The following is a 14,879-nucleotide window of genomic DNA, read 5'->3' on the forward strand; positions in this document are numbered from 1 at the left end:
CCCGGCCGCCTTTGTCTCCCCAGTGGTGATGTTTAAACACCGCACCAGATTCTCATTTGAGGCTGAGTCGACTTCGGGGATGCCCATAACTTATTCAGATAATCGTCACTGGTGTTGGCCGTGAGCGGGAATCGAACTCGGGCGGCCGGGTTCGTAGTGCAGCGCGCTAATCGCTACACTACCACTCCCCATACCACCACCAACAACATCACCAACATCAACAACATCAACCACCACCACTTAATACTGTAACAACACCGACTGACGACAACCACTGACAGCGACAAGCCAACACAACCATCGCGACGCGAAGAGTAACACTGATGATGATGAAAGTGATGATGATGATTATGAAAGTGATGATGATGATTATGATGATGAACTGATGATTGCAATGATCCTCCGGCTAATGACGCTGGAGCTAACGATGCTGGCTGTAGACGCCGATGACAATTGAAACTGAGCTGCATGTGCTGCTGATGATGAAGACTGATTCTGATCCTGCAGCCGACAATGATGATGATAACAATCCTGGAGCAGATGATAATTATGATGATGATCCTGGAGTTAACTGATGATGATGCGAGTGGAGAGCGCGATGGCACAATGAGCCTGAGTGGTTTATTTCGTGAAAAAAACGCGAGCGTCCGCCTGCCTGCCTCCACGCGGAGGTTTCAAAACCAAAAGTTCGAATAGCCGAAGCCTCCATGAGTCTCACCCCCCCGCCCCCCCCCCCCCCAGGTGCACGCTCCATCAATGAAGCGACACGGGCACCGCTCAGAGGCTCAGCACCTGGCGAGCTGGTAAGCCCCTCCCTCCTCCTCCACCAGCACCGCCCACTTTCACACGGCCATGCCTACCGACACCCATACCCCGGGGTGGCCACGCCCGTTGCTCGGTTAGCCACGCCCGCTTCTGGAGCGAGCCAGGTAGCGGTCGTGGTGGTGGGTCACGCTCCAAATTGTCAAATTTAATAAGTAAATAAAATTTACCGAAAAAGAAACAACTCAGTTGGGATGACACACGCGGCAACATCGACCCCCACTTGGGAACTATCGCAGGTGCCACGTCCGTGAAACCAGACCTGTCAACCCCTTGTCAGTGCCTATTTTATTAGCGACCAATTCACACCTCACTGGTCACCCCGTGACCTTATAAATAGCAACGTTCATCCTACAAAGTCCCAGCATAAGGGAGAAACACAAAGACGTTTTTTTTTTTTTAAATGTGCCCTTATTGAAACGGCTGTACGCTGTTTCGACCTGAAAACTAAATTTCCCTGCACAAGAATACGGCGAAAACCGTCTGGGTTGACAGCTGCGGTGAAACACAGCAACGCGTTCCGTCGCTCGCAACGCTTGCCCTGCCGCTCGCCACCCCAGTGCTGTTCACCGAGTCTCATCGGTGCGGGGGCCGCCACGCATTTGAAACCACTGGGGGTTTGACAGCAGCACGATGATGATGGGGGGGGGGGGGGGGGGTGTTCACTTGTGTATTGTCGGGGGCCGCCAGTGGCCCATGGGCCTTGCAATGAAGAACCCTGCGCTGGACGTTGTTGTCCTTCCTCCACGCTTCCGATTAGCACGGTTGGCTACGTACGGTGCGAAAGAAGCTTAACAACGTACGAACGATGGAGCGAATGCCACGCGCTCTAATAAACCTTGCGGCGGCGGCGAGGAGGAGGTCAGGGGCGGCAGTGGCTGGCGAGCGCGGAGAAAGGGGCGGAACGTGATGGCCGCCGTGCGGCACCGGCATAGCTCGCGAGTGGGTGCGCAGGCGGTGCAACTGCGCTGAGGCCCACGGGCCAGAGGGGAGGCCGAGGCTACGAAGCGGGGGGGGGGGGGTTGGCGGTGAGTGGGGGTTGGCGGTGGGTGGGGGGGTGCCCTCGCTTTAGGCGACGTTGGCGTTTGTCTCCAGGGTGGCCCCTCTGGAGACGCTGGGGGGATGGGACGTGGGGGGTGGGACGTGGGGGGTGGGGCCGGGTTTCCAGCCATGCACCAGGGCCCCACGCAACCCCCTCCACCAACACGACACCACGGGTCAAAGGCCATCAAAAATCATCAATAACACTCTGCTGGTACAGATTTGGCAAGACCTCACCAAATGTCTAACCTACAGAGTAAACTGTAAAGCTCTCTGGTTTTTTTAAGTCGGTTTGATTTTCAGTTGTAAAGGAATGAGTGATAGAGAGGTGCAAAAAGCGTACTAACCAATCAGACACCAGGCCCACCTCCAACCCTACCCACACTAGCCAATCACACACCAGCCCCACCTCCAACCCTACCCACACTACCCAATCACACACCAGCCCTACCTCCAACCCTACCCACACTAGCCAATCAGACACCAGCCTCACCTCCAACCCTACCCACACTAGCCAATCACACACCAGCCCTACCTCCAACCCTACCCACACTAGCCAATCACACACCAGCCCCACCTCCAACCCTACCCGCACTAGCCAATCAGACACCAGCCCTACCTCCAACCCTACCCACACTAGCCAATCACACACCAGCCCCACCTCCAACCCTACCCACACTACCCAATCACACACCAGCCCTACCTGCAACCCTACCCACACTAGCCAATCAGACACCAGCCTCACCTCCAACCCTACCTACACTAGCCAATCAGACACCAGCCTCACCTCCAACCCTACCTACACTAGCCAATCACACACCAGCTCCACCTCCAACCCTACCTACACTACCCAATCAGACACCAGCTCCACCGCCAACCCTCCCCAAACTCGCCAATCAGACAATATCCTGACCACATGACCCTAACCTTAATACAAACAAACCCAGACCCCAACGCTCACCATAGCTCCGCTCCCTGCGTGACCTCTTGCTTGCTCTCTAGTTGTGGGTATCACCAAGACAAAGATCCCCCGTATAGATTGAAAAGATTGTTGGGGCAAGTGCTGTGAGCGAGCACCTATGAAGGCCAGAATGGCACACAAGGGGGTGGGTGGCCAGCACCACGCCCGGCCGCCTTTGTCACCCTAGTGGCGATGTTTACACACCACACCAGGTACTCGACCGGGTGGATGCTCAGGATTTATTCAGATAATCGTCACCGGTGTTGGCCGTGAGCGGGAATCGACCTCGGGTCTCCGCCGGGTTGACAGCGCAGCGCTAACCGCTACTGCACCACCGCTCCCAGGTAATACCGCGTGCACTTAAAACAACCAGACTGGCTGTCGTAAAAGTAATAAATAAATATTTCGTCTCATATAAATAGTTTAAATAAAACCTCCGGGCCATAAATAGGGGAAACTGTGCAAAGGTGGTATCATCCGGCCAATTAGATGAGAGAGAACGATTTCACCACACTCTGCAAATGATCAAATACCTATCAGGCGGCCTTCACCCCCCCTCTACCCCCCTAAAAAATAAAATGGACTAACCCATGGAAAGCTCGGCAACACCCGCCAAGTGGGCTCAGCATGGAACATTCAATTTGGTTCGTGTTTACGGGGGGGCGGAGGGCGGTTATGAGGGAGGATATTTTGAACGGAGTTTAATGGATCCAGGTGAACGAGTGTGAACGTGAACAGCGCAGTCTCCCACCATCAGACGTCCACCACCATCTTCTTGTGAACATCCATCCCGCCAACCACCTGGGCACACGCGCACACACGCCACGGCCGGGGGGGAACGGGGGGGGGAGGGCATCAGCACTGGGGGGGGGGGGAGACAAAGGCAGCAGAGCGTGGCGGCAGAGCGTGGCGGCTGCCACAACACTCCTTCCTCCCCCCACCGCCACCCCCCGTGTGCCGTGCGGGTCTTAACAGGCGCGTGATAATAGCGCCTGTCCTGGTAAATCTAAGAGGATGTATGCGGTATATCTTTCTGATGTGCATAGGGGGAGTGATGGTAGTTTTTTAATCGATGGTGCAGTGGTCAGCGCACCGCGCCAGGAACTCTGGGGCCCGAGTTTGATTCCCGCTCACAGCCAAAATCGGTGATGGAATATCTCATCCTGTGGGTGGTTGTTCCTTGGACAATTCAGCCTCAAATGAGTCGTAGGTCCATGTGTTCAACTTCTTTCGCACCGTACGTAGCCAACCGTGGCAGCCTGGCCACCCACGCCCTCGCTTTCCGTGTCGGCATTAGAGAAGGGGCTTGCCAACAGCACTCACTGACAGCCACAACGGTCTGTTAAAGTCTACACACGGTGAATCTTTGTCTTTGTACTTTGTGTGTGTCTATATATGTTAGGCCGCTCACTAAGAGACTTGTAATAAATGTGTAACCTATGTCAGTACGCAGTGCATGGGGGAGGGCATGGACCACGGTGGCGAGATGTTAACTACCTCACCTGGTATGCAGGAGGTCGAGGGTTCAATCCCGACCTAACCCAAAAATCCTCTACAATGAAAAATAGTTTAGTTTTTATAGTGTTAAGTTTCGCGGCGTTGGCGACCATGACGATCGCCGCGGCGGCGGCCACGCTGGCGACCGCGTTGGCGGCGCGACCTACGGAGCAGAACTCCTGGAAGGAGATGCGACCGTCGCCGTCCTTGTCGGCGTTGAGGATCGTCTTGTCCACGATCTGCTGCAGCTGCGTGTCCTTCAGGTTGTTGCCCACCATCATCTTGAGCACCTGGAAGAGCTCCCCGTTGGAGATGAAGCCGTCGCGGTCCATGTCGTAGATCTGGAACGCGACTGGCGGAGGGAAAGGGCGGGGGGGTGTGGGGTGTGCGGGGCAAGGCAGGGGGTGGCAGGCGGGGCTCGGGGAGAGCGTAATCCCCGGGGTGACGAGGGTGTCCGTGGTGTGTGGGGAGCGGTGGCGGAGCGGCGGCGTAGCGGCGAGCGCTCTGCGATACAAAGCAGCGAGCCGAGTTCGATTCCCGCTCACGGCCGACACCAGTGACGATTATCTGAACTGGTTCTGGGCCTCTCCTCGGGCGACTCAGCCTGGTGCAGTGTGTAAAACATCGCCACTGGCCAGGCGTAGTGCTGGCCACCCACCCCCTGGTGTGCCATGCTGGCCTTCATAGGTGCTCACGAACAGCACTTGCCCCAACAGTTTGTTAAGGCTATATGGGGGATCTTTGTCTTTGTGAGACAGTCCCACAAAATTGAGGAGGCTCGTGAAGGACGCTACTGTGGAGGCAGTCGCCCTCCAGAAACAACTGAGGGCAGAGAAGCGACGCTCACAACAACGAGCGGAGCACCGGGCGATTAAAACGCAGCAAGTTGGCACAGTGGGGAGCACAGGTGGTGCATCTGTCGGCCATCTCAGTCAGTCAACCCATGGCACCTGCTGTCCCGTGACCTCCTACCCAGCAGCGACCCTTCAACATGGTCTCAATATTCACCTAGCCTGGCGCAAGGGCCGTGGTGACGTCGTCGCCAATTAGCGACGAATGGCGGCCGTTATTGTTGGTGCGCTGATCTACTCACATCGCAGCTTCTGTTCCTTGTCTCCCTTGACACTGAACTGTGAGACGCCTTCAATGAACTCTGTGGCAGAGAACGGACAAAGGCAAAGATTCCCCATGGCTGTTGGGGCAAGTGTTGTTGGCGAACATCACTGAAGGCCGACACGGCACACGAGGTGGGCGGGGGGTGGCCAACACAGACGCACGTACGGACAAACCGAGTACAATGAGGTAATAAAGTAGATGCTGTGGTCGCGATCGCCGCGGTCGCGATCGCCGCCACAGCTGCCGCCGCCGTCGCCACGGTTACCCTTGAAGTCGACCTCCCCGTTGCCGTCGGTGTCGAAGATGTGGATGACTCTCTGCACGAGGGGGTTCTGCTGCAGCTCGGGCAGGGACATGAACTCCTCGACGCTGAGCGAGCCCGAGCCGTCCAGGTCGAGCTTGCGGAACCGCTTGCCCAGCCTCCGGATCTCGTCCGGATCGACTGCCCGCGGGGATCGGGCGGCGAGGAGTGGGGTTAACGGGGGGGGGGGGGTTAACGGGGGGGAGCAGAGGGGAACGCAGGGAGATGTTCAAACATTAAGCAGTTTTTATTGTAGCAGGTAAAGCCCACTGAGCTACGCAGCTGAGCTATCACAAATGATAACTCAAGGGAGTGACTTAGCATCGTCACGTGGGCATTTCTAGCAGCAGCCAAACACTCTGACCGCGTGTTTCTAGACGCTCCGCCTGCGCCCCCCAGGGCCGGCGAGGGCCCCCGGCGACGCAAAGGCCGAGGGAGCTGGAGGTGAGAGGCGGCGGACCGAGGAGTCGCAGCGGCAGCACCGGGTCACGCGGGGGGTACCTCAAAGGGCAAAAGCTTCCCCACGTGGGTCCTGCCCCCCCCCCCGCCACCCCCAGGGAGATTAAACAAAGAGTTAAAACACACAAACATGAAACACAACCCCATGTGTAGCCTATGTAGGCTACACATGGGGTTGGGTGTCACGGTGGCAAGATGTTAACTACCTCGCCTGGTATACAGGAGGTCGTGGGATCGATCCCGACCCTGACGCCTGCTGCTGTGTATTTGGAGTTTGCGGTGTCTCTCTCTCTCCCCGTGGTCGTGTGGATTTTTCTCCGGGGCCTCCGGTTTTCCCCTCCACATTTAGAATCAACATCACTCGTTTAGAGTATCTGGCTGCTATAAATGTCCACGTGATAAGCCGCGACTTTGTTGAGCCATCATTTGCGATCGCCAGGTCGCTTCTGAACAAGAGCTACATAGTTGGGTGGGCCTTAGCTGGTGACATAGGAATAGTTTAGTTGACGTAGAACGTCGTTGATCCAAGAGCTGTTAACAAAGTGCCTACTGAGGTCCGTAGTGACACGGTCTATGCGCTGGCCAGCACCCTGCACGGCTGCCTTTGTCTCCCCAGTGGCGATGTTTACAGACAGCACCAGGTAATCATTTGAGGCCGAATCGACCTCAGGGAGGTCCAGAAACGGTTCAGATAATCGTCACCGATGTTGGCCATGAGCGGGAATCGAACTCGGGTCGCCGGGTTCGTAGTGCAGCGTAGCGCAGCGTAGCGCTAACCGCTGCACTAGCGCTCCCCTGTTCAGGCCGACGGTGGAATGGCTCAGCGATTGGCGCGCTGAGGGCATCATGAGGCCATGAGGCCAGCATCTCCTGGCCAGAAACCAATTGTTCCACGCGAGATTCTACAGACTACAACCACCACATTGACCACCATCACCATCATGACCACCATCTCAACCACGACCATCACGACCACCACTAAGACCACCACGACCACCACCATCAGGACCACCACTGCCAAGACCACCAAGACCACCACCACCATCAACAGCACCACCGTAGGTTCTACGCGCACCGAAGCGGTTCAAATAAATGTCCCCCGTGTCGCGACGAGCTGCGAGCTCGCTGGACGCGCGACTGCACGGTGGAGAGAGGTGGTGGTGGTGGTCTCCGTCGTCGGAGCCAAGGGAACTATCGCGGCCAGAGGTTGACATCGTCAGGAGAAAGTCAGCGGAGCGAAAGGGCTCATGAGTGACGACCCAGGGCGCCAGACCTGCTGTGTTGTCATGAATGTTTAATGGCAATCACTCCTCCACCCCCACTCACACATATACAGTGCTCTTTATGCACATACACCCAGCGTGTGTGTGTGTATGTACACTACCACTCCCCTTACACGTGTGTGTGTGTACACTACCGCTCCCCTTACACGTGTGTATGTGTGTATGTACACGTGTGTGTGTGTACACTACCGCTCCCCTTACACGTGTGTGTATGTACACGTGTGTGAAATGCAACGTCGAGAGCTTCACCTTTCATGAATGCAAAGGAATTGAATCTTAAATATGAGTGGCTTAAAATCAGACAACCATGCGATTTTGAGAAGGATTTCACAAGTTGGAAGAAAAATCCGAAACAGTTTGTTGTTGCAAAGGCAAACGACGAAGGGCAGAGGGGTGATGCTCACAACAACGAGCGGAGCGCCGGGTGGCTAAAACGCAGCAAGTTTGCACAGTATGGGGCACAGGCGGTGCATCAGCCAGTCATCTGAGTCAGTCGACCCGCGGCACCTGCTGGGTCTGCCCCGTGACCTGCCAGCAGCGAGCCTTCGACACTTCACGTGGCATCAAAGTGCACCTAGCCTGGCACAGGCGCCGTGGTAAAGTCACCGCCACTTCGTTATTGGTGAACGCCGGTTGTTGTTGTTTGCATGGGGAGCGGCGGCGCAATGGGGGAGATGGAGCATTGAAATGGGCTCGTGAGCGAGCGGTTTCCGGGCGTATCTTGGTATCGCAGGATCCTGAGAGGTGTCGGTGGTGGTGGCTTTTGGAGGAGGCCTTCATCCAGCAGTGGATTGATCATGGCTGATGATGGTGGTGGTTGATGATGAAGGCACGGTGGAGGAGGCATGCAGCTACAGTGGCAAGCTAATGAAATGGCACCAACATTGCATATTTGGATTGCAAATTACATAATGGGTGCGATCATAGCGACGCGTGACGGCCTGTAATTAAGGGAAGCTATTTCGAATGTTTGCAAGACAACATTTGTCACTGCACTAGATTCACAAAGATCCCCCGCGTAGCCTTAACAGACTGTTGGGGCAAGTGCTGCTAGCGAGTAGCACCTATGAAGGCCGGAACTGTGGCACACAAGGTGGTGGGTGGCCAGAACCACGCCCGGCCGCCTTTGTTTCCCCAGTGGCGATGTTTCCATGCCGCACCAGGAGGTACTCATTTGAGGCTGAGTCGCCCCAGGGGAGGCCCAGGACCAGCTAAGATAATCATCACTGGTGTTGGCCGTGAGCAGGAATCGAACTCGGGTCGCCGGGTGTGTAGCGCAGTGTGCTTAGCGCTACGCTACCGCTCCCCATAACACAAAACAACAGCTGCCATTCGGCACGCAGTGGCGATGACGACACCACAGCGCTTGTGCCAGGCTAGGTGCATTCCGAGGCCACGTGAAGTGTGGAAGGTTCACTGCTGGCAGGAGGTCACGGGACATACCCAGCAGGTGCCATGGGTTGACTGACTGAGATGGCTGGCAGATGCACCACCTGTGCCCTTGACTGTGCCAACTTGCTGCGTTTTAACTGCCCGGCACTCCGCTCGTTTATGTGAGCATCGCTCCTCCGCCCTCCGCTGTTGTTGGGTGCGAAAGAAGTTCAACATACGTACGTACTTTGCACGACTATCGTGTTTGTTGTTGCAACGTGTTCTCACCCACGGCTGCTGTGAACAAGAGCTTTATAGCTCATCAGCATCCTCCTGCAGGAGAAATTCTGATTCTGAACTGCCCAGCAGCATCCTTCGCGAGCCTCCTCCACAGAGGCCGATCTTGACACCGCTGGTACCGGTCATCGGCAAATTCACTCATCCACCCACCAACCACCACCCACCCACTACCCACCACCACCCACCCACCACTCACCACCCACCACTCACCCACCACTCACCACCCACCCACCACTCACCACCCACCACTCACCACCCACTCACCACCCACCCACCACTCACCACCCACCCCTCACCACCCACCCACCACTCACCCACCACTCACCACCCACCACCCACCCATCACTCACAACCCACCACTCACCACCCACCCACCACTCACCCACCACTCACCCACCCACCACTCGCCCACCACTCACCACTCACCACCCACCACTACCCACCCACCACCCACCACTACCCACCCACCACAACCCACCCACCACTCACCACTCACCCACCACTCACCCACCACCACCCACCACTCACCCACCATTCACCCACCACTCACCACCCACCCACCACTCATCCACCACTCACCACCCACCCACCACCGACCACTCACCACTCACTCACCCACCACCTACCCCAGACCACGGTGTGGTGAGATGCGGTGCGGCGAGACGGGTCTACATCTGCCATCAGTGGGCGGGGGTGTCGAGTCGCGGCTGTGATTAGCCGTGATTGGGGCGCGCCTGACGCGACTGTTTGCGTTAAGTGCCGAGTTAAATGAGCCCCTTGGAGGTGGGGAGGCAGAAGACCCCCATGTAGCCTGCAGAGACTGGTTGGGGCAAGTGCTGTTCGCTAGCCCCCATACAGTGTGGGACCTGTTCGATTCCCGTTCACGGCCAACACCAGTGGCGATTATCTGAACCGGTCCTGGGCCTCCCCTAGGCCGACTCAGCCTCAAATGAGTACCTGGTGCGGTGTGTAAACAACGCCACTGGGGAGACAAAGGCGGCCGGGCGTGGTGTTGGCCACCCACCACCTCGTGTGCCGTGCCGGCCTTCACAGGTGCTGCTACTCGCTAACAGCACTTGCCCCTACAGCCTGTTACAGGCGACATGGGGGAAGCTTTCGTTCCTGGAGCGGTGGCGCAGTGAACAGATCATCCCAAATTCGATTGTTGTAGAACAGCCTACACGGGTAACGAATATCTCTACCGATACTCGGCCTCCCCTAGGTCGACTCAGCCGTACCTGGCGTGTAAATATCCCCAGTTGGGGAGACAAAGGCGGCCGGGCGTGGTTCTAGCCACCGAACCCACCCCCTCCGTTTTCCGTACTTGACTGAGGAGCACTTTCCCCGACTGGCTGCCGAGGCTATACGGGAGCCCTTTGTCTGTGTGGGTGTATGCAGGCGTGTGTGCGCGAGCGAGTCTGTGCGATGGCGAGACTCACAATGAGAACACATCTCCATGGGGTAGCTGCCTTCGTTTCCCTGCGAGAGAACGGGAGGTGTCAGAGCATTAACTTCACACCCACACCTCCACGCCGCACACAAAGACAAAGGCGACCCGTGTAGCCTTCACGGACTCTTTGGGCCAAGTGCTGTTCGTGAGTAGCGCCGGTTGAAGGCCGGCCCTGGGTACGAGGGTGTGGGTGGCCAGCACCACGTCCGGCTGCCTTTGTCTCCCCAGTGGCGATGTTTACTACACACAGTACCAGGTCGACCTCTGGGAGGCCCAGGACCGGTTCAGATAATCGTCATCATCTTCTTGGTTCTTTCAGTAAAGTCACATAGAAGGGAAGTAATAAAATAATAAAAATAAAACATAATAAAACAATTCTCACGACGTTTCGGCTACAACGCAAGCAGCCGTCTTCAGGTGAAGAATGAGACACTGCCAAGCTAGGAGCTTATATATAAGCTGAGTTGGAGGTGGAAGAAGAAGAGAGACCAATTTCTCGACCACATCAATTCCATACACCCAGCCATCAGATTCACCATGGAAGTCGAAAAAGATGGCAAGCTACCCTTTTTGGATGTCCTAATTAAAAGGAGACCTGATGGTTCAATGAACCATTGTGTCTACAGGAAAGCCACCCATACGGATGCCTACCTAAAACCGGATTCCCACCACCATCCATCCCAGAAGAACTCCCTCATCAAGACTCTATACCATAGAGCCCAATGCATCTCCGACCAGGAACACATTGCCAGTGAACTCAAACACGTACGCCAAGCTCTTAAGGCTAATGGTTACTCCGACTACACAATCCGCAAGGCCATCACTCCAACCGTCAAGAAGGATCCTGCTGAGGAGCCTTTCAAAACCATCACCTTACCCTACATTGCTGGGGTCACAAAAAAGATCTCCAAAATCCTGATTAAACACAAGATTCAGGTACGATTCAACACAGTACATAAAATCCGTGATCTGGTTCCGTCTGTAAAAGACGTGGTTCCAGACATACAGTACCCTGGCGTCTACAAACTAAGTTGCCTCTGTGGTAGCAGTTACATTGGAGAAACCAAACGACATGTCTCGGACCGCATCGGTGAACATAAAGCTGACCTGAAACACGGTAGGACAAACACCTCAGCCTTGGCAGATCACTGTTACAATTCAGTGGGTTCACATGACATTGACTTCTCCAAGACAGAGGTTCTCTGCAAGCCATCTGGCTACCATGAGAGATTCGTTCATGAGGCGATCCACATATACAAACACAGAGACAATTTCAACCGAGAAGATGGATTCTGGCTCAGCAATCATTGGAAGGACGTAATAAACCACTTCGGATCTTAACTGATTGTTGTTCACGTTTATGGTGACTTTCAGACCGCAGTCCACTCACTGGCATTGACTGTGTATCTTGTGTTCTCCACAGGGAATGCATTATTTGCTCCGCTGCGGATCTCCTGCCACCGTTTTCCCATTCACATGTGTCATTGCTTCTACATACTATTAACATGCCCTCCCTTTGTTAATGCTACCCCCCCCCCTCCCTTTGGTGCTGCTGATCCTGCATAATGCATGGGCATAATATGACTTTGAAACCCCTCCTACGCATTTACCATGAATATGCTAAATTCCTCTTGATATGCACATTCTTTTGTTAAGGCTCTCTTCTTCTTCCACCTCCAACTCAGCTTATATATAAGCTCCTAGCTTGGCAGTGTCTCATTCTTCACCTGAAGACGGCTGCTTGCGTTGTAGCCGAAACGTCGTGAGAATTGTTTTATTATGTTTTATTTTTATTATTTTATTCTACGTGACTTTACCGAAAGAACCAAGAAGATGAATCCCTGCAGTCACGAAAGCTTTAAATCGAAATATAATCGTCATCATTATGAAACAACCCCTAAGACGCACACATCAACCGATTTGTCTATACACGTGGACCCATACATACACACACGCACAGACCCATACACACACGCACAGACCCATACACACACGCACAGACCCATCCTGGCCATGCACACACAACCACAGCCGCCATTCACCACTGAGGGGGCAGTGACATCGCCACGGTGCCTGTGCCAGGCTAGGTGCACTTCGAGGTTTTCACGTTCAGCGTCGGAGACTCCGTTGCTGGCAGGAGGTCACGGGACAGGCCCCGGGGTGAACCAGACCGAGATGACTGTCAGATGCACCACCTTGCGCTCCCCCCCCCCCCCCCCCCACTGTGATAAAGACAAAGGTCCCCCGTGTAGCCTGAACAGACTGTTGGGGCAAGTGCTGTTAGCGACGCCAGCACGGCACACGAGGGGTGGGTGGCCAGCACCACGCCCGCGCGCCTTTGTCTCCCTCTAGTGTGACGTACACACGCAGCAGCAATAACGACCTCACGTACGGGAGACGCGTCAAAACAGCAGTCCGTTGACACCTGAGTATGATGCAATACATAGCATGAATAATACATACTCGCATTATGTAAAATACACACAAATTACACAGCCGTGCACATCATACAAAGCACGCATACTGCAGTGTGCATGCACAGAAACAAGACAAAGATCCCCGTATAGCCTTCAACATGCTGTCGGGGGCAAGTGCTGATAGCGGGCACCGATTATGAAGGCTGGCACGACACACGAGGGGGGGGGGGTCAAACAGCACGGCCGCCTTTGTCTCCCAAGAGCTGTGATGTTTACCACCCCTTCATAGGTGCTCGCTAACAGTGCCTGCCCCGACAGCCTGTGTGAGCTAGATGGGGATATATCTCCGTCTTGTTTATACAAATAAACACACACACAGCACCATTGGATACATTGACAAATGATTCATTAAAAACAAATCTGTAATTACCCATACACGTTATGCACACACAACACACGAATCTCAATGGGCTCTACGCGTGGTTCAATAAAGGACACTGCGTGAGACTGAATGACTGAATAATGCATCCCAATCCCATATAGCACAGCACACGTTCACGAATCTCAATGGGCTCTCCGCATGGCTCAGTACAGGGCAACGCACATGCACACAAAGACCGCCTGTTCACAGGCACACTGCCTGTGAACAAGCAGACTGGCTGTGAACACTGCCTGTGTGCCTGTGAACACTGCATGTGAACAGGCAGTCTTCCTCGCAAGCTCAGCAGTGGTTGAGCCTGCAGAGCTTGGACACACACACACAGAAACACACACACAGAGACACACACACCAGCACACACACAGACATACACACACTAGCACACACAGACACAGAGAGACACCCACTCTAGCACACACACTAGCACACACAGACACACAGAGACACACAGACACACACACTAGCACACACAGAGACATACAGACACAGAGAGACACCCACATTAGCACAGACATACACACACACTAGCACACACAGACACACACACTAGCACACACACACTAGCACACACAGTGACACACACTAGCACACACAGACACACACACACCAGCACACACAGACACAGAGAGACACCCACACTAGCACACACACTAGCACACACAGACACACAGAGACACACAGACACACACACTAGCACACACAGACACAGAGAGACACCCACATTAGCACACACAGACACACTAGCACACACAGACACACACACACTAGCACACACAGACACACACGAGCACACACACACAAGCACACACAGACACACAGACACAGAGAGACACCCACACTAGCACACAGACACACACAGAGACACACACACACTAGCAGAGACACACACACAGACACAGGGACACACACAGACACACACAGAGACACACACACACACTCTGTCTTTCTCACCATTTTGCCGCACGGCCTCTCGCAGCAGCTTCGCTGCGGACGTCTCGTGGATGGCGGAGAGCGGCGGAGCAGACAATGGGGGATCCCCCCCCCCGATCCCCCCATCCCCCCTGATCCCCCCTCCCCTTCCCCTCCCGATCCCCCCCATCCCCTCCTCCTGCTCGTTCTGCACCTCCCACCCACGCCGTCTCCTCCACGCTCCCTCCCTCCCTCCTCCTGTTCTGCCCTCATCAGCTCCCCTCCCGCCTGCCCCCCGTGCTCTCCGTTCCCCCTCGACCCCTGTTGCCTCCAAGCTGTTCTGCCTCCCCTGTTCTACCCCTCCTAATTGTTCCACCATTCATACACCCCGCCTCCTGTTCTACCCGCTGTTCCCCTCCCTTCTGTTCCCCCCGTTCCCCTCCCCCTGTTCTACCCTCTGTTCCCCTCCATTCTGTTCCCCTGCCTTCTGTTCACGTGTGTGTGTTGGTGTAC

The 14,879-nt window shown here is 55.2% G+C and overlaps 1 protein-coding gene across 1 annotated transcript; it reads right to left on the bottom strand.

The window, feature by feature from the left end:
* Positions 1-1,483: 1,483 nt before the first annotated feature.
* On the bottom strand, positions 1,484-14,507 carry LOC144949036 (calcineurin subunit B type 1-like). Its single transcript, XM_078878828.1, has 6 exons — positions 14,409-14,507; positions 10,591-10,630; positions 5,703-5,879; positions 5,415-5,474; positions 4,489-4,673; positions 1,484-3,625 (listed from the first exon to the last, which is right to left on the bottom strand). Exons 1-6 carry the CDS (start codon positions 14,409-14,411, stop codon positions 3,578-3,580), a joined length of 513 nt encoding a protein of 170 aa, XP_078734954.1. The 5' UTR covers positions 14,412-14,507; the 3' UTR covers positions 1,484-3,577.
* Positions 14,508-14,879: the final 372 nt, after the last annotated feature.

Source organism: Lampetra fluviatilis, chromosome 52 (assembly GCF_964198595.1).
Source record: "Lampetra fluviatilis chromosome 52, kcLamFluv1.1, whole genome shotgun sequence".
Lineage (NCBI taxonomy): Eukaryota > Metazoa > Chordata > Hyperoartia > Petromyzontiformes > Petromyzontidae > Lampetra > Lampetra fluviatilis.

Coding starts and splice junctions, on each gene's coding strand:
- LOC144949036 (XM_078878828.1), bottom strand. Junction 5,880..10,590: donor CATGGAGATGTGTTCTCATT/GTGAGTCTCGCC, acceptor CCCCGCGGGCAG/TCGATCCGGACGAGATCCGG. Junction 4,674..5,414: donor CAAGGAACAGAAGCTGCGAT/GTGAGTAGATCA, acceptor TCCCTCCGCCAG/TCGCGTTCCAGATCTACGAC.